Raw genomic sequence first — 26,831 nt, forward strand, 5'->3', positions numbered from 1 at the left:
ACCACAAATTATTTTTTTTTAAAAAATTCAAATTATTTCTAAATAAATGTGTTGCGTTTGTCACAATTATTGAGCACTTTCCCAGACCGTCATCACCTGGAGCGCGGCGACCGTTGTTTCTGGCCTTCATCCAAAACAGAATAAATTTAACATTTAATCTAAGAGAAAATCTAAACGCTTTATTAAAAAATACGAGAGAGTTGGTTTAGATGATGCAATCTAATTTCTGGATTCCAACAATAGTTATACACAGCTCAGCTCTTGTTCTTTTGATTGATTGTGTCACCTGAGGGGTGGGGAGGGGGGGGGGTGCCTGATTTTAAGCTTCTGTCTTCTGCTCGATGGTTCAGTGGCAAATGCATTGCCTGGTCTGGCTGAACAACAACAACAACTTGCATTTATATAGCTCCCTTCACGCAGGTTGGCATCCGGGAACACTATCCTATACTCATCAAAACGCCACAGGTATGATTCCTGGTCTATCGTACATTAACTGATCACAGCCAGTACAGCACTTTGATTTGCAACAGCTAGAGAAGGGAAAAACAGAATTCTCACTTTTAGATTGCTACCCAGTGTTAGCCAGGAATTCTAACAAGGTCCATGTACGGTATAACGCTAATTAAATCCTTTAGTTACCCAATCAACCCCCTTAGGTGTAACGCGCTGCATCTAACATTGCAATTCCTTTTTTCACTGTGTGTGTGTTGTGTGTTGTGTTGTGGGTGTGAGAGTGTGTGTGTGGGGGTGTGAGTGTGTGGATGTGTGGGTGTGAGTGTGGAAATGGTCGGTGAGGACAGAATTGCACTCTATTTTTATTCCTTCCCACAATACGCACAGGCAGACTGACTCACAACTCTACAGCCTGCCAACATTTGCTGCTATATTTACACGTAAAGAATAATCACTGGCTTGAGGTACTGGTGGAGTGCCAGTACACTTTGAAACATAGCTCCCCCCCCCCCCGCCCCCCCCCCCGACTCGGTGTTGCCAAATATCTAGTTATATTCTTCCAGTCTTTTCCTCTTTCTCGCTCTCTTCCTTTGCCTTTATGTATCGATCTGCACACAAGCCTAATTTTACAGTATTTCTTAATGGAATTCCTATGTGATACACATCATGGCATCCCCGGAACGCTGCTTGTCCCAACGGGATCTTTTCACAGAGCAGAATTCCTGTCCGTCAACAGGAATCCTAACTGGATTTCGTTTACGAGTCCTATCGAGAAATAACTCGGATTAAACCCTTTACCAAATCAACACCCTCGGGTGCAACACCCATCAAATCACCAGAATACAATTCATTACTGTTGCTTTTGGATTCAAATCAAAGCCTTGATGTCTCGTTAAAATTCCTTTTTCAGCACAGTAACTATTGTTGAATAGCATTGCTATGAAGCTCAGCCAACAGTACCAGTAACAGCCCTTCCGAAAAGATTTTGTGCATCAATCAAAACCACCTGCTTTTACAATTTCCTAACCATGAGCTTTGACGGTGCTGGGCTTAGACAGCCATCGAGAAAAAAGCATCCTTGTCTTGAGGCAGAAACCACCTAAGTTCCAGAGAGGATCCATTAGTACATGTTTACTGACCTGACAATTTTTGATTGCTGGATGCGTTACCCTTTGAAGTCTCGTCTAATTAAGAACATTTGAAAATGTCAGAATTCTTCTTTTCTGTAGACTCTTCTCAGTTCTTTCCCATCACTTAATTCCAAATCATAAAAATCTTTCGGAATATTTGATCTGTGAAGGCTTCATCCCTTTCAAGAGCGCGTAGGATACGATCATCTTTCTAACGGCAATTTTAGGTTCTATATTTTAGCATGAAAACCAATGCTGATGTAATATCCAGTTGTTAAAATGATTAGGGGTACACAGATAAGAAGTGAATTGCACATAATCCTTTCAAATGGGATTGGAAATTCTGTGCAGCGAGCCATCAAATCACCAGAATGCAATTTATTATTGTTGCTTTTGGATTGAAATCAAAACCTTAATTTATTACAGACAGATTTGTGGTTAGTTCTATATTCGGTTTTAGCTGCTGGGTTCTCGCGACAAAAATGAGGGATGTTTGATTTTGTGTAGAATGAGATCTTCCAGTGATGAGGGTGACACAACCCACCTTCTCTGTGATTTAGTGTCTTCCATATTGTGTTGTGACTTTAGATTAAGGTGTCTTCATTTAAGACATGAACGCCTTGGAGAAAATAGCTCCCATGTAGAAATGTGACTTTAATCAACTTGGCACCCTAACCAGGCTGCCAAGGTTTCCTCATCTTAGCTTTTGGCCTCAAATATAATAATTAATAATAATAATAATAATAATCCTTGTATTTCATATAGCACCTCATCACGTCATCAAAGTGCTTCACAGGATATACTGTAAAATGGATTGACTGTGTGTTTTGTGGGCGAAACATGGCAGCCAATGAGTGACCAATTTTATTTGGGGGATTATTGGCCAGGACAGCGGGAGAGAGAGAGAGACACTCCCTTCTCTTTTCGAATAGCTCGAATAGCTCTTTGAAGTCCTCATGAACAGGCAGACTGGAAGTCGATTTAACGTCTCATCTGAAGGACGGCACCTCCAACAATGCAGCATATCCCCAGCGCTGCATTGGAGCGTCGACTTAGACGATGTGATTGCAAGTCACGACGTGGGGGCTTGACCCACAACCTTATGGCTCAGAGGCGCGAAAGAAAGGCTGACCCACCGCAGATAACCAACCATCAATTCAGCTGATGTTGTCAGTCACCGATGCATAGCAGCAAAGCTCAGAACTCACTTTGTGTCAACTAACATTCCAGCTGAAAGTGTACAGTGCCTGCTGGTCAGAAGAATGTAGGAGACGCCAAGCGACCAATAAAGATTTGTATTGTTGTAGCACAATACCATCTGTGCGATCGCTGTGTCTGTTCTATACCACCTGTGTCGTGTTGATATATGTATGTATTTCAGGTGATTTCTGTCCTTTTTATTCCAGGTGCCATGTTGTCCAATTGTCCAGTGCCATTGTGCATCTAATAAAATCTTTGCAGTCACTCAAACAGCGTGCTGAATTGTTCTTATCAATCTCGGTCAACTTGGTTGCATGTACAGGCCACTTGGAGTAAATGCTGATGATTTATTTCTGTGCGACCACTGAGTAAATGCTGTGTATTGTGATATCAATAGCTGTAAATGTACCTGTACAATGCATCCTGTGAATATATGAGTACTTGTCTCTCACCCGAGGCTCAAAGTTCCAGCAGACAAATGTTGAAAGAGTTAACATCAGTTAGCATTTTTTACACTGTTCAGATGAGCTCAGATAATAAGAATAATATTAATAATAATCCTTACATTTGATACAGCGCCTTTTCATGTCTTCGATACGTCTCAAAGCGCTTCACAGGATACACTGTAAAGTATATACTGAAGACTGTATATTTTGTGGGCGAACCGCGGCAGCCAATTGCGCACATATTGACGAGAGCTGGATTGGGAAAAAACTGAAGGGGATGGCAGGATTGACGACTAAACAAATGAAACCAGAATTAAGTCGGTATCCCACTAACTGGCTGTTCAGTACCGTGATCCACAAGTTAAAGGTTTGGATTGAACTAGTACCTCATTAACCATCAGCCCAATGTCACAATTCATGAGCGAGAAGTGATTAGCTTTTCAGCGCAACCGTAAAGAATCTTGTCAGGTTAGGAACTGCTTCCATCCCATCTGGGCACTTGATGTATTAATTACGTCACTAAAATCCAATGCATGAATTAGTTATCAGTGTTGGTGTTAATTCACATGTGCATTGTCATTTTTCTCTGAGTCTTAACTGAAATGTTCCAAATTCATACATACACAGATACTCCTGTGGTTGAAGCATATTACTTATATCATACAATATTTATGCCTAGTTTTTTTTAGTACTAGTTCTTATCTAATCAAATGGATTTGGATATAAAAATAAAAGAAAAGTCAATTTGCCATTGAATTACTCCTGTTTCAGAGATTATTATTAACGTGAGCACTAGGGTTCTGTGAAAAGTTAAGTATAGCCACATTAAAACTTGTATCCCGTCAGTATAATGTATTGGTCTAATAATACATTGGGCATCCTGTTGATTTTATTAGATCAATATATTGCCATTATGTATTGATAATTATTACTAGTGTTTACCCCACATATTCGTGAATTTAAATAAATCTCTCCTGAACATACTTCCAGCCTTTTGTTTAGACTTTTGCATAAATCATCCTTTGTTTATCCTTGTCGAATCAGATAAAGAAGGAATTTATTCCTGATTAAACTACTAACCGAATCCCCCAGGTAGTGAGTGCTAAGACACGCAGTCCTCTTTCGCTTGCAGATAAGCTGCAGTATTTGCAGCACAAGGAAACCAATCAAACCGTCAGTTGAGATTCCGTTCACTGCTGTGCTTCTTCATGTTAATGTGAGATCGCTGCAGTTAAAGGCAAAAGAAACTGGGTTCAAGCCGAGTTTCTGACATGTAACTGATTCCCGTGAAACTTGCAAAGCTGCATTTCTTCCTTTTTCCCATCACTGCAGTACCAGATCTTTGATCATTTCTACGTGTCAACTGTGGTTTTCGAATAAACATTTTTTTTATATCAAAAAAAGCTCTGTTTGGAAGCTTGTCCAGCGCCTTGGTACGTACTCCTGAGGTGAAAGGCGTTCTACAAATGTAATTTTGTTGTTGTTGATTTCATTGAAGTTTGGCAGTCGGGTGCAAATGAAATCATAAGAAACAAGGAAATGAATGATTTGGTGAATAGAATGAATTGTAAAATAGGAGATTGAAACTCTACAGTATGGAGAACACAATAGGACTGAGCAGCCACAGTCAGGAACAGTCCTGATATTCTCAAACTATTACCCAGACTACAGAATTCCTCAACAGTAAAAAATCAATATTGCCAGAATATCGACACTCGCCTTGCACATCGTGAAGAAATTTCAAAGTGCTGCACAGGATGTATTGTAAGATGTAATGGTGACCTTTTTGTAGCTGAACATGGCAGCCAATTTGCACACAGCAAAGTCCCACAAAGAGGGATATTATTTTACGAGGAGGGTGCTATATAAGTGCAAGTTGATGTTGTCTTGACCTATCCACCTGTGTATTATAAGGCTGTGTCGGACTGTTTTTCCATGATTAACGTTTTTTTACTTCACAAATTACAGGTAGAAAGGCAACATGATGGCATTAGATTGATCAGTTTACAATCGGCCCGTTCTGCATAGAGAAGATTTGCTTTACAGGGAGTTTTGGAGTACTGTTTCTCCTTCAGCCACCATCTGATCTTACAAATTAACTTTGTGATCTGCATTATTGTTACATCCTCCATTCTTAATCTGCAGATGGCTCATTAACACAGGCAAAAAATAAACCTTTTATTCGAACAGAAGTCGGTATGTTCTCTGCTTGCCACCAAGTCTCGTGTTAATCAAATTTAGCAGCACCAGTATAAATAAATATAAATTGCTTATTTGAATAAATATTTGTATTATTTACGAGTGAAATCTATATCAAATGTCACAGTTACTAAGATAGACATTATTACACATAAAGAATTTGCCGAAGTTGACGTTCTTTATATTGAAGCACTTCTATAATTTCCTTTTATGATCTCGGAGCTCTCTCCTCTCTCTGAATATAATATAACCAGCTTCTCCTCATCGAGCACCAAGATTAATGGAATTATCTTGGGAGTTGTTTCATGTAGCAGACCTGAAGAACCTGTTATACAGATGGACTTTGACACATGGATCCAGTAATTGACATCAACATATTTGGCTTATACTAAGCATAGCAACGTGAGCATTAAGCTTTTCAACTATTCACTGTACGCCTTTTGGAAATTCAACAAGAGACCAAAAATATATTCTCTCTTGGAAGAAGAAATTATTCACACTTTTTTTCTGTTGAATATGCATTTTACAAATGCACAAATCTGTGTGATCACAATATGTATAATACCAGCATTCTCCTCTCAGCTATTAATCTTATCTCATTACCAACTCGTGACTTTGCTACTGTGCTTTTTTTTATTACCACATGAACTACACAAAATCTGACACCAACGAAGATAGGTTCGAGCATAATAGGGTACATGGTATTATATTTCACAGTATTTGACTATAATCAGAATCTTGGATAATATATTCCCCAAGTCTATAAATTCACAAGCCACCAGTACAGTATGTACTTGGAATGTTATTTTCCATGGACAAACGGTGCCAATTTGGGTAATTTTATGCTCCAGCAGAATATCTTCTTGAGTCTCATATTTTCAATTGCTGGTTGAGTTCTGCACCATGGATAGACAGAATGAATCGGAAAAGGACTCGCTGTAATTTTTTAAAGGAAAAAAAAAATCCTTTCAGGTTGCACGTAATAGACTAGACGCTAACTATCTGAGTGAGCTTTTCTGTCACTCAAACCTGGTTGCAAAAGTTGAGCTCTGTTCCCCAAAAGTACCCACTGAACTGCGTTACTAACAAACACCTCCCGAAGTTGCTTAGCAACTTGCCATTGCGTTGTTGGATTCCAGTTCATGTGTTTATTTAACACTTCCTTCCCTCAGGAAGTGCACAGACTGTCATCACCAAATCAAGTGAGTAATTGACTGTGTGAGAAATTGCAAATACAAACCTGTCTTCGAGCATCTTGATGAACAGTGTGGTGCAAACGTGCTGTGAAATAATGTATATATCTTGGGTTTTCATCCTTAGATTATGGAATATAGTATTTTAACTAGAGTTGATTTATTTTTTTCTTTAGGTTAAATGTAAAGACCAGGTATCAAAGATGGAGGAAGTAAATAATAATAATAATCCTTGCATTTGATATAGCAACTTATCACGTCTTCGAGATGTCTCAAAGCGCTTCACAGAATATACCGTAAAGTGAATTGATTGTATATTTTGTGGGGAAACACGGCAGCCAATTGCACACAGCAGTGTCCCCACAAACAGTCCTGGATTGAGTGCCCAATTTTTTTATATATCTAAATAAATCTTCTCATAATGCTTGAATATTATAATGTCAGTTATGTAGGCACTTTCTAATGCCCTTTTTTCATTCGTTGCTTCTGTATTTTATATACTTTAAAACTGCTGATAAGGAAAAGCTTGAGAGCACATTTTGGAGACCAATATGTGATCGTTTTTATGGTATTCCTTAATTGAAGAAACGTGAACTTTGTCATTGAATTCCTGTGGTTTGACATGACATATTTCTAATTAATGGATAATTTTAGTAATAATTTGGGAACCTAAAGGCTACAGATAAGCTGGACTCCAATAACATGTCTGATATAGTCAAGATCTCCACAACAAGACGAATTGGTCTCAAGAGAAACAATGGGATAATGAGGCGACAGTTCAGATCGAGTTACTTTATGCAAATGCTAGTGAATAATTTACCTGGAATTATGTCACTGTAGGCAAAGTTCAAAATGTCACATAATGAGAAAGTTCTGCACAAATCTCATCTGTGCAAATTGGAGTTTGAAGTGATAAACCAGGATAACAAAACCAAAGAGAGACATCGCACACCTGGACAAACAGAAACCCATTCACCAAAAAAAACAAATGGGGTTAGAAACGCCCAGTCTTGCAGTGTGAGGAAGCTTTACGTCTGTTTGGTTCTGATGGTGAGATGGACTGTTCTAATCTAGGAGTCATAAAGGATAGGAGAGGAGAGATAGGTTAGAGATTTTCATACTGTGTTGAGTAACAAGATCTGCAGGAGCTGCAATTTATCCTCATTTGAAAATCGTCACTGTTAGAGTTGTTATTAGATACCTGAACTGATCCTACTGAATACATTCATATTCCTCAGAAGAGTTCCCCAACTGGTACAAAACTGGATCAACTCACATTTAAGATCGCTTTCCCCGTAATAATCTTACAGGGATATATTTGCTAAACCAACCAGCAACCACAGTCATTTCGGGATGAAACAAGTTCAAACCTTGAAGAAAACTACCACCTACAGGGAGAAAAAAAAGCCGAGTATTATTTTTGTTATATTATTATATTATTATTATTATTTTTATATTCTCAAAGTCACTCGAGAAAATGGCACGATTGTCAGGACCACATTCATGCTGTGCCAAGCTTGAACTATCTTGAAATTCTACCTCTTTTGCACCGTATCCGTCAGCTTATGGACTAACAGTGTAAGAAACTCTACCCTCAACGCTACAGCTCTACTCTACACCTAATATCTTGTTTTGATTACAGGAGATTTTGCCTGAACAACCAACACCTGCTCCGCATAATGGATTTCAATATAGAAAGTTCCAATGTTCAGTCCTTGGCAGCACTATACATAATGTAGATGTCTGTGCAAGTTACCGACACAGATGGATCTTCTATTTATCTCTGTTCTAGTTTACAATTACCTTCTGACTCTAACACAACAATCGACTGAAAGAAAATGAAAACAACAACTTGCATGTATATAGCGGCCTTCACATGGTGTAGCGTCTTGGAGCACTTAACAGCACTTGACCCTGAGCCGGAGAGAGTTCGGCCATTTAAAAGTGTATGTTCTAAGAACACATTTGAAACATCTGTTGAGCAGCAGATATAAACTGGAAGCGTTAAAGGGGAGGTTAGAGGAACCATTCTCTCGCAGAAAACTGCAAGAAAGCCATCCTTAAACAGCAATTGAGGCTGAAACCACAACAACATTTAAAAGACAATTGGACAACCATTTGAAGAAGATTCCCAACATAAAAGGGGATGAGGAGGAAATGGAATTGGAGCAGTTATCTTTAGTGGAGGAACAAACACCAGTATAGACTTGATGGACCAAATAAGCCTCCTTGTGTGGTGTAATTTCAGTCACTCATGAATGAGTTGTAGTTAATGAGCTACCAAGTTCATATTAAATAGGGAATGTCAAGTTTAAAGCATTATACTTTTACTTTGCATTCAGTTAATGTCTCTATGAACATACAAAATATCTACAGGAAAATTCACTGGACACCTGACTACATTACAGCTTCGAGACTATCAAGGCCAGACGTGTTGTCTTAGCCTGTGGAAAGAAGAATATTTTTATTTTAATATTTAAGATTCATTCTATCAAAATTATTAAGTTAATTCTTGATTTGGGTGTCAGTTTCCCACAAATCATATAAAGAACCAGCTTTGGAGTTATGAAATAATTGAAGAATGTTCTACAATACTGTGCAAAGTCCTACAGGCTAAGACTAGGGAACATTTCAGGCTTCTAATTTGCAACAGCATTAGCAGAGACTGGAAAGTGACTGATGTACAACGTACAATATCAGATATAAATCAGGTTATTTTCACAGTTCATTTATTTTTGTTATATTTATAGGTCAACCTGCCAAATAATATTTACCACGGAATTTTCTTTTCTCTGAAGTACACTTCTAAAGGCACAGAGTTGAATAATGAGCACAGTCGGTCTGGCAATGGTACTGAGCCAAGTGTAACCTCTTGACTGCGACACGAAATACACTTGTTAATGGCTGGTTTATTTAATAACATTATGAAGAAGTTCGTATTTCTAGTTATTGAGCTCTTTTTTGCAACTGTCAAGAAATACTACAAATAATGCGTAATCTTTGGTTTCAAGCCTTGTATAACACAATTTATGCTACAGTCTGTAGCAACGAGGGCTGTAAGTGGAGCTGGGTGAAGCACAACATTAATTTGGCGTAAATGTAATGATCCCATTGGGAACTGCAAATGATTCTTTACATAGAATTTCCCTGAATGAAAGAAATGGAAGGTTGACTTCGGATGCAATGCTTTATGTTGCCTGCAGAATATTATTTCCATCTGAGGTGTAACCATTTTATGGATTAAGGGAATGCAATGTTTTATGTGATGGTATATCTGAAAGTACTTTTTACCAAGTTTATTTTCTCTGCCCGTTAGGCGTCCACAATGCTATGTACAGTGTCTAGCGATGAACACACTCTATGGCCACCCCTGAGACTTTCTTCAAGGCTGGAGAGTTCTAACTTATCTGATCATTTCACTTAGCCCTTTGAAAACTGGAGACACCTTATGCAAAGAATATAAAGCACAGAGACTGGCCAAGAATAATAACTGATAATTACTGAGAAATGTAAAAGTCAGTATATTTTATAAAATGACAATAGTTTACCTTGGTTTTCAGCTTGGCGCATGTTTTGCACATATGCGCAAGCATTCCTAGGTAACACATTCTCTTTGATATCTGCCAATCAGCAAAGTTTGCCTTGTACCACAAGTTTGGGATTCCAAATCTTGTTTTATGTGTATGGTTGACCTACATAAATTTGAAGGAAATTTACCAGAAAATGACTGGATTTGTTGAAAGCCTGCAGGCAAAGTTGAGGTTGGATTGTGACATATGTTTTCCTGGAGGATTTGACTGAATCCCACAATAACTTAATTATTAATACACTGTTATATATCTTTAATGATTATTGTAGCATCAATAAATCATACGGCGATATCCTCCGGTAGAGAGAGAGAGAAAATGACTTCAAAGCCATTGCACCACTATACAAGAATGAGCTGGAATAGCGAATGCTCAGGGCATCCTTTTGTTTTTAGAGCAGAGATCTATTATTGTTTATGTTTATACTGACTGACCTCCTGTCAGTCTGTGCTCACGCGTCACATTCTAATCCTATTCTTTCCGTCTATAAAGGTGCTTGTACGTTTGTGATTTTTACTTTGTATATCTCAGCGCATGTACTTATCCAGGGTGTGTATTCATCTGTGCACTTGGGTTGGTACGCAGTGCACAAACATGAAGACTTGATGATGAGAGGAGTTGACGCAGTGGAGTTTACACTGAATCAGAACCCAGTAGCCTATAATATCGCTCTCGTGAGGCCGGTTCATACCAGATTCAGCAGTCATTGGGTTAACGTGTTAGAAGACCAACTTATGGTGCCCCCTATTAGCCTGTCTGCTCCCTCCGCTTGGCGGACACTGGCTGCTTCAGGTACCCCGCACTTCCCGGCCCACCATTAGCGGTCGGGCATGCAGCCTCGCTGGCCCCACACTATGGAACCCTGTCCCGCAACCCCTCCGCCTCACCCCCTCTTTTACCTTCTTCAAGTCCTGCCTAAAGACCTTCCTCTTCGACTGCGCCTTCGACCACCCTCCCACATCAACACCCTCCCCGCTCTCACCCCACTCCTGACCCCCAACTCCCAGCCTGAGTCCCAAATCCCCAATTGTCCAGCGCCCTGGGACGTCTTTCCAGTGTGAGGACGCTGTACAAGTGTTGTTTGTTGTTGTTGTTGCCAAAGAACATGGGGTGAGGGTAAATCCTATCAGGCTGCTGAACTCTCAGCTTCACTGACCCACTGTGTAAAGGCGCTGAGAAATGACCAGATCATTCCCTCACAAGAGGTGGGAAATCAGTGGAAGAAACATTCTCGAGGCACGGTCCACATCTCCTCGTGCCTGGTCAGAGTAGCTGACCATCTGCTTCCCATCTGCTTGTTCTCTTCCATAGACTGGAGAAGTGGTAAGGGGGGGAAATGGGAATTGAAATAGAGAAACAGAAGGAGCTTAATTTTTTTTAAATGCATGCAATATGTACATGATTTTACAGTTAATTATCTATCGTGCTTCTAGTTTGATGTTATGTGGGACACTGCTGTGGGCAATTGGTTATCGCGTTTCGGCCCCAAATACACAAGTCAATTCACTTTACAGAATATTCTGTGAAGCGCTTTGAGACGTCTCGAAGACATGATAAGGTGCTATATCAAATGCAAAGATTATTATTATTATTATTGTTGTGCCATGCAGTACTATTCTAATCCCAGTTTATCCCCCATGTTCTGAGCCCATTCAGCGCCACATTATTTGCTTTATATGAACAGTAACTCATGGCATGAATTTGTTTGATCTGTTCGTGTTGCTATTGGTCTTGTTTTCCCATATAGATCACTGTCTGGTAACGAAGGTAAAGCCAATCAGTATGTCAGTCAGTACCTCAAGATTAATTATGGTGTAGGATTTAACATTGTTTCCAGGACCATTCCTACATTTCCCAATACATTATTGACATGTTATCAGCACCTAGGGGAATACAAATCAATACACTGCAGCACACATAGCAATGCCCAAAATATTTTTCAGAGATCCTGAACATAATTTTGTTTTCTACCTTAGCTAGTTGCCTGAAAAAATTACTTTTGTAACTATGCCGTTTCAGAAAGATATTACCTGCCGAAATTATTTTTAGGTGTGAATTTTGCTTAAAACAAATAATGAAATATATAATTTGAATGCAAGGTGAGTGGCTAGTGCATTCTTTAAATTGTTGGGATTGTTTGACTGGCTGTCTTTCACTGTCCACTAACTCTGTATTGCTTCTTATTAATTCAATATATGGTTTGTCTGACGCAAATGTCACTGAAAACATTAGACAAACTACAATATTTATCCTTTTAACCTTCAGGCAAATCACATTACACATCCACCTCAAACATGCAGAAGTACTGTATGTTTAACGAATGAGAGTTTCTACAATGAACTGGTTAACTCTGTCATTGTGCTATAAGATAAGCATTTGCTGTGTTACTACAGTAATATGTTGGGCTTTCTTAGGAATGCCCTCTCACCTTACCCATGAGATGACATTGAACCATAAAATATACACGAGCAGAATGATGAGGAAAAGTCGTGAATGATAATCTCTATAATTATAGCGAAAACACTTAGCTGAGTAATCGAATAGCAACAAATTATAGTAAATGTACAGCTTAAATCAAATGGGTTTAAAAATAAGGTTCGAGAAAACAGATACGTTTGATAGTGCCTCCGGTGCTTTTATCTGTGCAGTAATGTCACAGAACAAAAAGAAGGCCTGTAGAGTTATGCTAAAGTCTGAGGAAGATAAGTGAATTTCCACGAAGCCTGTTATACATAAAGTGCGATAGTGAAGGGCATGCTGTGGAGAGTAATGTTAAACATGGTTTCATTTCTAAAGGAAGGAACCAGAAGTCATCATAGTTGTTAGTGACATATATTATCTAGAGTTAGCTTCTGCCAAAATTTCTGCTCTTATCATATTGCGCTGCTATAAGAGTTCAAGTACAATATTTTGCGTTGACATATTTACCCTCTACTTCCATATCACTAGTTTTATTGTTAAAATGTCTGACAGTGCAATCCCTCCCGTAACTCACTCATAGTTCTGCTGGTGTTCCAAAATCTTAGCATTTATCTGATCATGAAACTATTTGGTTGAATTAAAGTCTTACATCTCCCTGGCTGTCATCTGTTATTCTGTATTGGAACACCTTACGGAACCGGCACCTTAGCAATCCTGGCACATTGAACACAATAAGTAGATTTACTGTCACACAATTATAGTTGGGAAAACTGATGCATACATAATATTCACTAAATATTATCTCCAAATATGTTTTTAAAATTTTGAAACTCAAGCTTTTTCAGGAGAATCTGAAGCCAATAATTCCATTTTGTCTGAATGTATGAGACCATTTTCTCTGAAAATTTCAGGTTGTGCAAAATTGTGCAGCCTTAATTTAAAATTTGGCATTGATAGAAAGAGACAGCAAATTATATTTGAAACCATCAGGTTGCATTCTAATTGACTCCAAGGTAAGCAACTTGTTTTTGTCAAGAAGAAAAGCATCTAAGCACTTTGCTCTGTTAAACCAATCAGTGGAGTAAAATATCATAAATGTATTCAATCTTCATTTGAATATTCATGTTCTAAATTGATTTATTTTCATTGAAGAAGGTAAAGTATCATAAGAAAATCAAACACGGCTAATGTGTTTGTGCAATTAGAATAATGTGGGTAATACAGTTAAGACCAGATTTTTCTTACTCCTTTATCCAAATGTGAGAAACTCACTTTTGGTTTTGAAGAATTAATATAATCGCACTCTACAATGTCCAATCTGAGTGTCTCCTTTGAGGGTAGTGCAGTTAGTGTGGACCTATGTTCATTGCAAAACTCCCAAATCACTCTTTCCCCAATTTCTGGCAGATATATTCCAATATTTTAAAACATCATAAGAATTAAAAACATTCGTGCTATTTTTCTGTCGTCATAATGTTAGCTAATCTTCGTCAATCTGCATTAAATAGTTTATCTTCATGTGTAGGTGGGATGCATGGAATTCTCAATTTGGTTTGGATACTCTTTAAGCAACGGTGCTGGGTTTCCCACATGTGTCAGACCCCAGGCTGATTAAAAAAAATTAGGAGAGAAAGAGAGAGAGGTAGCATTGAGCAACTAAATATTGGCCAAAATGGTGTAACATCCAGAAGTGTAACTTTCCAAGAACACACCTTTTATCTTACTCTAGTTACTAACCATGAGTTGATACCAAAAATGAGTATACGATTGATAGCAAGAGGTTTAGCAAGTATCTATTTCGATTCAGACCCCTGTGTGCTGCCTGCTCACATTGCTGCCGACCTCAGTTATTTTTGTATCTACGGCTAAGAAATAACCTTCTGTTGTGGCAATCCGCCATGCAAACAGGACAGTTGGGGGGAGCTCATCTGTCTTAGGGTCAGACTTTCAAAGTCATTTTGTTGTCAGTGCTCGATGGAAGAAGAAAAAAAATCTACGGAGATGGAACAGTAAAACCTCAGCACCAGTTTTCACCAGAAATGATTGACCTTATTTGAAGTATGAGCTGAGGCCTTGAATAAAAAGAAAACTGGAAATCAAATCTTTCCGTTATTTTTCATTCGGATTGAAAATACACATGTACTTTTCCATCGATGTAAGGGAGACCTTGGGGTCTTTTTTTGGATAAAATGTGTTAACCTCTTGTTTTTATTTTAATAGTTTAAGAATATTCATTGAGGATATTTTTCTTTCTGCTCAGCTTCACATCAAGGAAGGAATTTTGCTAAACGCTTTATCATACTTGAAATTGCTCACTACTTATTATAAATCTGAATCATGTTAAATCAGCAAAAGTCACATCTGTGATGTCTCTACAATATATTGCAACACAGTGACAAAATTGCATTAGAAACACCATAAATTAATCTTGGCAAGCAGCAACTAAACTGTGGACCCCTTCAGGATAGCAGACATGACATAACCAAGTTAGTAATATATTAAACTTCCAGCAGCATGACACGAAATCCTAAAGATTAAGGACATACCGTAAAAATCAAAATCTTTAAATGAATAAAACTGCTGTTATCAAGAAAAGATAGGACACAACTGGAAACAAAGCCCATTCGATTGGTAAAATTACTGTAAGTTAGCTCTGCTGCGCAAAATGAAATGTGCTAAATGGAAGACAAAATTGCTTTTACCTTATCATGCCCCGCACAACACCTACATAACCCCTACTCTCAAATCCAATTTACTCGTGTTTAATGTACGTTAATGTTCTTCTGGTGCAATTAGATTGTTGCATTGTTGTGCTGGCAGATTAGGTGCCATGGCGGAGGAGGATTGTGCGATGTGGCAGGGCGAGTGAGCTCCATGGTATCCAGCAGAATGTGGTCCACAATTTATATTTAGATCACTGCTGCGGCTCCACTGATACCTGTTTTTCTTCGCCTGCAATTTGCATTTCATTTTTGGTCAGGAACAAACAGATGGATGTGGAGGTGGATGCAGGACACCAACTGGTTTAAGATTTTTGGTCTCCAGACCAACACAGTTTAGGTCATGAACATCAGCTTCCCACGGCTCCCACCAGGCCGAGGAAAATAATCAGACCATTCCACGGGTTTCTGAATTTGCTTTTGCATTTCGATTTCTACTGAGTAACAAAACCACTTATTTTTTTGTTAACAAATATTTTGAGGAAATGTGGTATTGATTTACGCAATGTTAAATCGGAGAGAGATTAACTCCTGATGAATAATTTCTGTTTTCTATGTTTCACAGTGCGTTTTCGTGTTTTATTTTTAGCTGTTTTAATTAATTTATAGAATAGTTGTGCGTGCAATTCACAAATGTAATATTCCACAGCAGAGGCTCAACATTTTCATTGTCGTTGCCTTAAGACCATTATCTTAAAATTAATGGTCGTGCAAATTGTGGCAAAATTTGGGGAAATTCTTAAAATCTGTTTTAATCCAAAAGCTTTTTTTTTAGAAAACAAGCTGCTGAATTACGGCTGAATGTATGAGTTTTTTAAAAGACATTTGTCTTTAGGTTAAAGCCATAACAAAATGTGAGGGCCGTTGATTTGAATTCTGTTTTTAAGAGCCGTAGTTTGTGGTGAAAGTTCTGCTGTAAATGTCATTCTCCTTGAACTTCCACTGTTTCGTTTCTTTTTGGTTCTCTGTATTTTTGAGCCACTCAACTTTCCATATCTAAAATGGTAATGAGATGTGTCTGCTAACAGGCCCCTGTATTAGAAGCCACAAGAAAGCATGTGAGCTCAGGCCTGTAGGCTGACTTGCCCTTTGATGGATTATTTTTTTGTTCCTCTTCATGGAGAGGAACTCCTACATTCGGGATCAGATAGCACAGACTTCATATCGTCAGTCCGTGGCACGGCACATTGCAGTGCCAAAGCACTAGACCCACGAAGGGGCTGTATCTTAACCAACGCAGTCCTGTTCAATGGGGAAAATTATACTAAAAGGACCAATTCAAAAAGATGCCTGCACTAGAGCAAATCAATTGCCAGGCTGGAGTTTGGTTGTCACGTTACTCAGTTCAGTACATGAAAAGAAATGCCCTGTAGTAACCAGTGCATACACCCGAGCTAACCTGTAGCTTTGTTAGAAAGCCGGTTTGTATCAGAGTCATTACTGATATTAAAAGCCTTCACGGGAAACCGCAGGAACCTCTTGGGAACTTTTCAAATTTAAATGGTAACGGTCAAAGAGGTTGCTTTGTGCTGTCCGCGCTCCTCGAGACAGTGTTTGAATGAACCCCTGAAAGGGCAGATACGCCACAGAGTTTGTGTTGATTCCGCAACAAAATCATATCGAATTGGCATAAACTGTGACCTTTTAAGTGTCAAATTCACACCTACAAAATACACTGTCAATTCACTCTACAGTATATTCCTGTGAAGAGCTTTGAGATGACTCAACGACGTGATAAGGCAATACATCTAATGCAAGGATTATTAAATACAACTAAATCTGTCATAAAACAGAGGGTTCCTTGAAACGATGACGATTATTGACATTTTAATTCATTATTTGGATGTAAAATGAAGCTTTGTTTTACTGCTTTCCATTTTGTTACCGTGAAGAGTACTAAATCCTCTACAATATTGATTTTAAGTCCTAATAAATAAAAAGAATGTGGTAACATTGCCAGTGGGTGCGAACACAAATGTTGTATTGGATAATGCTACATAATTTATTAGAAAACTCAATAATAATAATAATAATATCTATAACAATAGCAAAAAAAATACATTGGGCAGAAAAGATTTTGTTTCATGTCAACCCAAAACTGATATTATTTTCTCCCTTTACGTATTTTAGGATTATACCCTGACGATGTACTTCCAGCAGGCTTGGCGAGACAAGAGACTATCCTATTCAGAAATACCCCTGAACCTGACATTGGATAACAGGGTGGCCGATCAGCTCTGGGTTCCAGATACATATTTCCTGAATGATAAAAAATCTTTTGTGCACGGTGTCACTGTAAAGAACCGAATGATACGTTTGCATCCGGACGGCACAGTTTTATACGGTCTCAGGTTAGTGTTCTTAGGGTCGACAGCAATTTAATCTTTTTATTTCAGTTTTTTTAAGCCATGGTTCTTGTGATACACACAGACTGAAAAGTATAATGTCACAATGAACATATATATATATATATATATATATATAAAGCTCTCCATTTGTTCAGCGCGCTCTCTAGAGCTGTCACATTTGCCCAGCTTTTAAACTTTGGATTTTTATATATTTTGACAATTTTCAATGAGAGAAACTTCCATTTGTGTATCAGTGACCTTCATTCTAACATATAGTGCATCGGCTGAGGTGAAGCTATTACTGAAGCATTGAATACATATGATCACCAATGATTTTGAATAGCGTTTCTCTCGGTAAAGGAAAAAAAAACTATGCGATTCATTCTCCTGAAGATCAACTGTGATTCCTCTAAATCTGAAGCTGAAACTGGAGCTCAGACTGATGAAATGAGGCTTCTAGCTTATAGATTGCTCTACGTTTCTAACGGGAAATGAATTTAGACAATCTCAATTTAGTTCCTATTCAGATGTGAGTTCACAGAAGAAACTTTCCATATTTTCTCATCAGTTGGGTTTAAATTTTCAATCTCATTCGGGTCGCAAGGGTGAATGGTTTGGGAAATTGAAATGTCACACTTGAGTAGTGGGAATTGTTCTTCTGAGGTTCAGATCCAGGAAAATTGTGAGGAGTTGTCGTGATGCAGCATCAAATCAGATCTAATCAGAGGAGAGGCTCCAAATCTCTTCAATTGGAAATCTAAACACCATTAAAATAAATATTTTACAAAAACTTTGCTAATCGTTTTCAGCTTTTACTTATCCTTTCTCCCTTCCATGGCTCTAGAGATCCAAATAAATCAATATTTAATTTGATTCGAAAAGTCCAATGTTGTATAACTTTACAAATTCTATAATGAGCCCAAGATTGAGAGATGAATAGACCTGTGTTTTTTTTAACTGTGTCTGACCTACATTTCATTAACTTAAAACAGAAACATATTGACAGTTTAGACCAGTGAAGAAAAAGAAAATAGATGAATTGACCAAAAGGAACACCTAAGTTGATGTTACCTATGTCCACTTTACACCACACTGAAAGAGTACGACACATAGTTTGGACCTCTGCGAACTAGTGTTGGTTTTTTGTTAATAGTATTGAAGAACGAATCATACACTCACCTTTTTAAGAACATTAATATCAAATCCTTAAATGTCCTTGTATGGTCCATTGAAACACATAAACTTATAAACAGTTAAAGAAGACAGATGCTGATAACCATAAGCTTCTCGCTCTGAACAATCCTGTGTTGCGGTCTATGGCAATTCTATGCTTTTGTACTTTCTGACTATTTTCAGAATTTTGTGACATAATAATATTTGATCCTCATTGTCCAGAGGATATGACTCATGGATCCCTAAGACACAATGCCTAAAATTCTGGAAAGTTTACGTACGAATCCCAGGACCTATTCCTGAATTGCAATCATGCTGTTGCATAAAATAGCACTCAAATAGCACTTGGCGATGTCATGTGGGGAATTCTCAGTGGAATACTCGCATGGAATTCTCGGCTTGGTTCGGATGCTCTTAAGCTCGGTGATGAGTTTCCGTGTGTGTCAGACGCCCGGCTGACCCCCCCCCCCCTCCCCCCCCCAAAAAAAAATAGCTGACAGGGACATTCCTGGAGGAATTAGGTTCATATAGTCAAATCCCTGGTAATGATTTGATGTATGAACATGGTTATCAAAACTTTAACTGTATAAAAAACAGTTTTCATTTTATATCGCCTTTTGTTCTCTGTTCCTCCTGTCTTGAAGACATTTCCCTTCTATTTCTTTCTACCCAAATAAGATTCCACGGAAATCAGTCACCCTCAAGTGCCTTGCTTAAGTGGCCAAAAATTTTTTTAAAAAATCTGGTTACTCAACCCACGGCTGTTTGTGGGGACGCTGCTGTGCGCAATTGGCTGCCGGCTTTCGCCCACAAAACACGCAGTCAGTTCACTTTACAGTACATGCTGTGAAGCTCTTTGAGACGTCTCGAAGACGTGATGAGGCGCTGTATCAAATGCGAGGATTATTATTATCAATATTATTATTATTATTGTTGTTTATCTGTGAGCTTTCCAAATGAGTGCTGACTGGCGAGATTATTCATCTCAGCCTTAGCCTGTCTTTGCTTGGTGTTTGTCCAAACTCACATCCAGCAGAGGGAGCTGGATAGCATTAGCCTCTGTGAATGTTCCACTTGCTTTGAAGAACTATCCTGAGTCGATCCTAGCACTCGTGTTGCCCCAGTTAAGATCCACTAGCTCAGGACAGGTCAGTGATGGAACCCAGAACATTCCCAGCCTGTACGACACAGCGACTCAGCTATTCAGTGAATGACTTAGAGTCATCAGGGGACACCACAAGAGTGCTTTTACTCTTATCGGAAAAATAGTCCTGCACAAGGACGGTATCCAGAGGATCTCAACGTTGCAGAGGTCACTGAAAATGTGGTGGTGAATGATCTGCTGAGTTCGCAGAATGCTAAACATTTGGGCGCAAAAACAAAAGTCTTTGTAATTTGATTTTAAATAAAACGATTTGCTGAGGAGCTAGAAACGGGACTGTGTTAAACCGTTGAGAACTTGCCAAGAGGATTGATAATTGGTCTTATTGGTGATAGACAAAATAAATAGCGCAAGTGTTCTTAGAAACTGGGAACTTAAAAAAATGAAGATTTTAGTGCTTTGGGTCGAAGCATGTTTTTTTTATATATCCTACAATTCTTATTTCCTCTGCTTCAAATTGTAACGTGAAATGTTAATGCTTCTAACTGTCTGGGTTCCCCGTTGGCTTTAAACTCTTAAGTAGATTGGAGCGGGCCTTTCAAAGATCACGCTTGTATTATGTACAGTGTTGCTGGGAGCACATAGATTCCACACCAAAACATTCTGTTTTTAATCAAACAACATGTTTAATAATAATCAAAGGGCTATTAGACTTCATTTCTTGGCAATTATACAATGCGGTTGACAGGATACAGCGAACAGTCTGTGAGGATGTCCGTTTAACGCTGCCATTTGTATCATTGTCTCTCAGAATCCAGTGGTTGTGAATAGGATGTAACAATGGTCAGATACGTACCAGCGCCCAACCCGATAAACCCACTGCAGTGCAGCTCTTAAGATTATAACTTATAATCTTTTTGGACACAGGGGCAGGAGTTGAATTCAATGACATAGTAAAAGAGTGAGCGTTGTGTACATATAATCCATGGCAGATACACCGAGAAAATAAAACTTCAGCTAAAATATTGGAAGACAAGTTGTCCTTCCAGCAAACAGCTGGTTTCGTCTGCTGAAGGCTCCAGCAGTGTTATAACGTACTCTGTTTCCATATAAAGACACTATTAAACCACATAGCTCCCCAGTAGCTTAATTACAAACAGTGTCTCTGTATCGCACAGCAGTGGTCAGAACTGGCTCAATTTGATGGATTTTCTTGAAAGATATTTGCAGAGGCAGAGAGAACTTCTGCAAACAAACAAACAAACAAACAAACACAGTGTTATCAGGCACAGTAAGACTATATGCCTTGTGCTCACTTGCAGGAGCAAAACCAAGTTTTAAGTGGGATTCGACTTCCTATTGTTGTTACATGTCATTAACAGTTATATTGATTCAATCTCCTCCAACTTCAGATGGAGTTTTCACATCTTTGGGCAGGACAAGTTTTCAGGGCTATGGGGAGAGAGCAGGGGAGTGGGGTTGAATTGGACAGATCTTCTCAAAGAGACAGCACAGACACGATGGGCCAAATGGCCTCCTTCTGTGCTGTATAATTGTATAATTCTATGATCTGCTCCTTTGCTAAAAAAAAGCTCCGTTTCCCCTCTCATACTAAACACCTTTTTGACTAACTACTCTTAATTCTATGAACTCCAAATCTGCCCAAGATTTGAATATTATCTTCTCGTCCTTTTGCTGAGCTCTTGAGAACACTAAAAGAAGCTTGTTATCCAATTGGTGATAATGAAAAATTCTACAGTGCAGCCTTTTAAACTGCACTTTGCCGAATTTTCGATCCTTTCTTCTGAAGGCAGTGAGCTATTTTGTATGCGCTTCATCCCTGGTAACCAAAAAAATTGTGAGTGTAAACCTACTGCACACTTTGTAGGGATTAACAGCAAAGTGTGAACTGTAATTTAGAATCTTGTTGAGTACTTTGGGAATAGCGGAAGTATAATGGCTACGTAGTATTATTGGTGCTAAGGCCCTTAATTGATTAATGTCATTGCATGTACAATAACTGATGAAATTCCCTTGGCTTTAGCAACAGTGATCTAATATGAAAGGTGGAAGGTGAAGATATAGAATTATATCCAACCATCAAGGGATATCCTGATGATGTGAAATGTAGTAAAGAAATGGATAGCAGGAAGCCATTAACAATATTGGTAATTATAATGAAAAACGACATTATGTGGAGTTAAATATATACTTAGAATAATAACCCTTGCATTTGATATAGTGTTTTTCATATTGTGAGGACGTCTCAAAGCCCTTCACAGAGTTGACTGGGACCCGAGCTGAGGAAGGGAAGAGAAAAGGGAAGGAGAAGCTGAGGGATGGGAGCAGAAAGGTGATCAAAAGCCAGGACGAAAAGAACGGCCTTTAGTCAGACTTTCAAGGTGGGGAGGGAAGGGCAGAGATGGAGGCAACCTCGCATGGAGTTCCAGAGAGTGGGGGCAGCCACGAGAGAACAAGGGAAAAAAAGCTACACTGAATAAACGAAAACAGTTCAGAGGCATTTTGTAAGAAATAATGAATTTAGCGAAATTCAACCTTTGCAGCAAAACAAACTGCCCCATATCGGGGAGGAAAAGAGAAATGGAAAAATTGCATCACATCCAGGAACAGTTTAAGTCATGCTCATCCATCCGCAGAATCCCACTGCAGTTTTGATGGGTGACTAAGTTATATAATATTTAGGCAGTCGATGCGATCCTATGGCATCATGTTCCAGAACGTAACTCTGAAAAAATGTCTTGCAAGAGGTTTTGTCCCTGACAGTGCGTAAGACACGGCTGTAGCAGCTGCTGAATATGATTTTGTGATCTATAAAGATATTCACAGCGACTAGGAAATGGAGATAGATTGCTCTGCCTTCCAAAGGCACTCAGACCAATGTTAAATGCTCTTGGGAGTTGCCCAAGCGGAAACTTTGCAGCGCTGACAATCCTGAATCAGGGTACTTGACTGAGCGAGGATAGTCACACTGCGCATTCCGGTCCCAGCCGCCACTTCCTTGATGGAAGCCAGCCACGTGGGTGATCAGCACTGGGGGTTAAGATCTATTTATATTTGTGGTGTGCCAAAACAGCCTCCCCCTACCAATGAGATCCAGAGGAGGAACTCTAAACCAGGCTCCTCTCTGTAATTAATCTACGCCCCAAAACTGTGGAAGAACACTCTTCCTCTATCCTCCCCGCCTCTCCCCTTTCCTTCCACATCTTCAGGTCGCACCTGAAGACCTTCCTATTCGACTGTACGTACGGTCACCTCCCCCCTCCTCCCAGCTCGCCGTCACACTCTGCCCCTGTCGAGCGCTCTGGGACGCTATCCTGCGTGAGGGGCACTGTATAAAGGCAAGTTGTTGTTGTTGTAATCACTTTTATTGCCAGAAGCAATCCAACTTTGCTTCCAGCACTGGATCCTGACTATCAGATAAGAGCCTGGTCCGTGTGCTGTAGTTTTCTAGCATTTCTCTCTCTCTCTCTCTCTCTGTGCAAAACTTTCAAAAGATTTATTTCAAACAGGTTTGACGAGATTGATTCAGACAGAGCTACAGGGTCTTACATCAATCCTATCTCTAACTATTCATCTGAAAAATCCGCCTTCCTTTGTTATTTAAAACACAAATAACTGCAGTATGCTTTGACTGGCTTCTGCAGTAGGACTTCCATGTTCTCCGTATTTCCCAAACTGTCGGCAGAAACACAGCATTGCATATCGTCGCTTCAGATCTTGAGCATTTTTGATGGGGATATTTATCCTAAAGACCAATATTAATATTCAATATAGATTAATCATTATTGGAATTTAAGATGTCTCAGTATAGTATTTGCGCTGCCTGCTTTAACGGTTTTAGCTGTTATCTCATCAATGAATTGGTTCTGTTGTAGAATTCTTTAAAAATGGACAGTATAAGCATTTAATAAATTGCCTTTTAAACTGAAAGGTGATGTGTTCGAGAAACATGAAGCTCCAGAGACTTATGAAATCACAATGATAGTCCAAGCTTTTAAAAAACACTCTTGAGAGACTGAATTAATTTAGTAATAGCCGACATTCAGTAAACTGATGTGCTTTGGGCAATTTATAGTGACAGGTAATTCTGTTGCTTGAACAAACCTCTGTTAACTTTTGGCTATTTTCTGTTCATTTTTCAATGCACAATAAATGTTCTGCTCTGACCATTTAGTTGAGCCAGTCTGAAATTGCATTTTATCGATATCACTTTTATTCCGGTCTATAACTGATAAATAATACCCAGGTACAACTTTGCTTTAGAACAGCTTTTTGAATGGTAATCATCATGTAACTATATATTTCAGTGGTAACTGTATATTTCTTGCCCTCGAATTGCTCAAATAATTTATTTTAAGACCCCCAGTGGAACTTGTTGGGAAATTACTCTTTATTAAACTGTGAAAGCTATTAATATTAACAGATAGTAATCCGTATGAAGGGATATTTTGCCTTAAGGACGAACTCGAAATAACTTTTGACTTATTCAGTATTCTAATCGAACACACAATTATTCTTCATATTTACAATTAGAGGATTTACTCACTGAGCCATACATGTTCTGAATGTATTGGAGCGCTCAGTCAGTCGGCTTCTTATACGTGCTTAGTCTTACATCTCTTCTTGAAAGCAGAGACGCCCATCATTCACACCAGTGTCTTATTTCCCACAGGCCTGAAATTAGTTAATTAGCTACAAATGAACATTGTACAGGACAGAGAAGGGGTAATAACTCCTCTTGCTTTATACATTATATTATTTTATTCTGCACCGCAATGTTATCTCCCACGCTGAAAGGCATATAGGCTAATGCGATGTTATGCATTGCCTCTTTCAGCTGGATTTACTCTCTAATTAGAAGAGAAATCAATATTCGTGTCGTCCCTAAAAATAGTGTCCATTAAAGACTTTTAAATTATTGCATAGTGTTATGATAAAGCATTAAATCAGTCAGCTTTATACTCTTTTTAATTTTTTTCTTTTAAGTGGCTACACCACTCGATCGCCCTTCTGCACTCACAATGGTTCTTGTTTAAGAATAGCAAGGCAATAAAGCTTCGGTGTAGTTTAATCAGTTCTGCTCCTTGATCTGCCAGCCAGGAAAGCAAGCTCGAACAGCGCCCTCCCACAGCTCAGTGAAGAGTGGGAATCGGTTCGGAGTTTTGTGGATGAAAGTCTGGTGATCATTGACTAGTCTGAGGTCTACACAATGAGGCCCGTCGTTTGCTGTTCATCAATCCTATAGCAGCAAAACAAAGCCAACACTCTTTAGGCCAAGACTGACTGTGGATCCAACAAATATTAGCAAACAAACATCCAGAAGCTTAACAGCAAAATGCCCTTTCCCCGATCAGAAGCCCATGGGTTTCCAATAGGTTCTGTCAGTACGTCTAAGAAGCAATTGGAATATTCAAATGTATATTTAAAAAAACAAAGTAAGGTTCACGTAGAGCAGAGCTTACCCCAATAATGTATGTTTTAAAGAGGTCATTAACACTGCAGTCGCAATTCACCACAATTGATGAAAATAACTTTTCCCAAATGCAAAAGGAAAGAACTGTTCTACTCAAAAATATTTCCTCCCTAAAATATTTCTGGATGAAAGTAGTGTTTTGTGAAACCTGAGATCATCTCTATCAGAGGGAATGACGGCTCATCTGGAATCTATTGATGCCTATTGATAGCATGACTTATTTCCTGTCGAACACCATCTAAGCAACCTGCATTGTTTTCTTTGTAGAATCACTACGACGGCGGCTTGCATGATGGACCTGCGGAGATACCCGTTAGACGAGCAGAACTGTACACTTGAAATAGAGAGCTGTAAGTAAACCATCGTTTACCCCACTCTCTGACCCTCAACCTGACCCCATGTTTATCACCAAACCATTTGCAAATGAAACATTAGTATTACAATTTTACGCCGCAGGTTTGGTAGAGATTCACCACAAAATAGGTAGTATGAGTGATTGATTGATTGATTGATTGATTTGATTTGATTCACATCCAGCAATCTCTCTTGGTAAATGCGTATGATTAGCTCTTTGGGTGAGAACAGCATTGGAATAGGTATGAGATGTCCTCGCTTTTGATGGCGTTTATCAGATTAAGAGACAAATCTGTGAGTGTCTGCCTGATTGCACAGTGCTTTGAATTACATTAACAATTAGAGTGACGTTTTATTGACAGATTTTTTCAACTCACATATTTGAAACAAGGATGCATGAAAATTAGACAGACTGTTATTCTATTGTAATTAGTTATGTTCAGGTAAATGTACAAAGTACACATTTTCATATATTGAAGAGTTCAACCGCTCTTCAGATATATGAAGGTGAATACTTTGTACAGTGTTTGTTAAACATTAGATTTGTTAAATTAACCTTAATAAAGTACTAATTACTCCACCACTCACAGTGAGAAATAAGAACCAACAGTATTGTTGGAATTTGGAATGATCTGCCTGAAAGGGAAGTGAAGTCCGATTCGATAATAGCTTTTAAGAGAGAACTGGACAGGTATCTGGGGAAGACGGGTTTGCAGGGTTATGGGGAGAAAGCTGGTGATTGGGGTTAGTGAGAGTGACGCTCTGTCAAAGAGCCGCACAGACTCGATGGGCTGAATGGCCTCCTTCTGTGCCGTAACATTCTATGAATCTATGAATCTATGAATCTCTCTTAGGAACACTAGAATTCATAATAAGAGCCTCCTTTTTTCTGGCTTTATTGTGTTGATTGAAGACAGCTTTGCATCAATTTTTCATCTGGGAAAAGTAAGCGTGAAGCACTGTCCCCAATAACCTGACTCTTTCTGCCTTTCCACTTGATGCAAAGACAGT

At 38.8% G+C, this 26,831-nt stretch overlaps 1 protein-coding gene across 2 annotated transcripts in view; it reads left to right on the top strand.

Annotated features, from left to right (window-relative positions):
* gabrb2a (gamma-aminobutyric acid type A receptor subunit beta2a) overlaps positions 1-26,831 on the top strand; it is a 52,004-nt gene that overhangs the window by 14,626 nt on the left and 10,547 nt on the right. For both annotated transcript variants that reach the window (XM_042339900.1, XM_042339901.1), the window contains exons 4-5: positions 17,480-17,700; positions 25,734-25,816. In XM_042339900.1, the coding sequence (XP_042195834.1) occupies positions 17,480-17,700; positions 25,734-25,816 (304 nt within the window). The remainder of the gene's footprint in view (positions 1-17,479; positions 17,701-25,733; positions 25,817-26,831) is intronic.

Source organism: Callorhinchus milii, unplaced genomic scaffold (assembly GCF_018977255.1).
Source record: "Callorhinchus milii isolate IMCB2004 unplaced genomic scaffold, IMCB_Cmil_1.0 Scaffold13, whole genome shotgun sequence".
NCBI lineage: Eukaryota > Metazoa > Chordata > Chondrichthyes > Chimaeriformes > Callorhinchidae > Callorhinchus > Callorhinchus milii.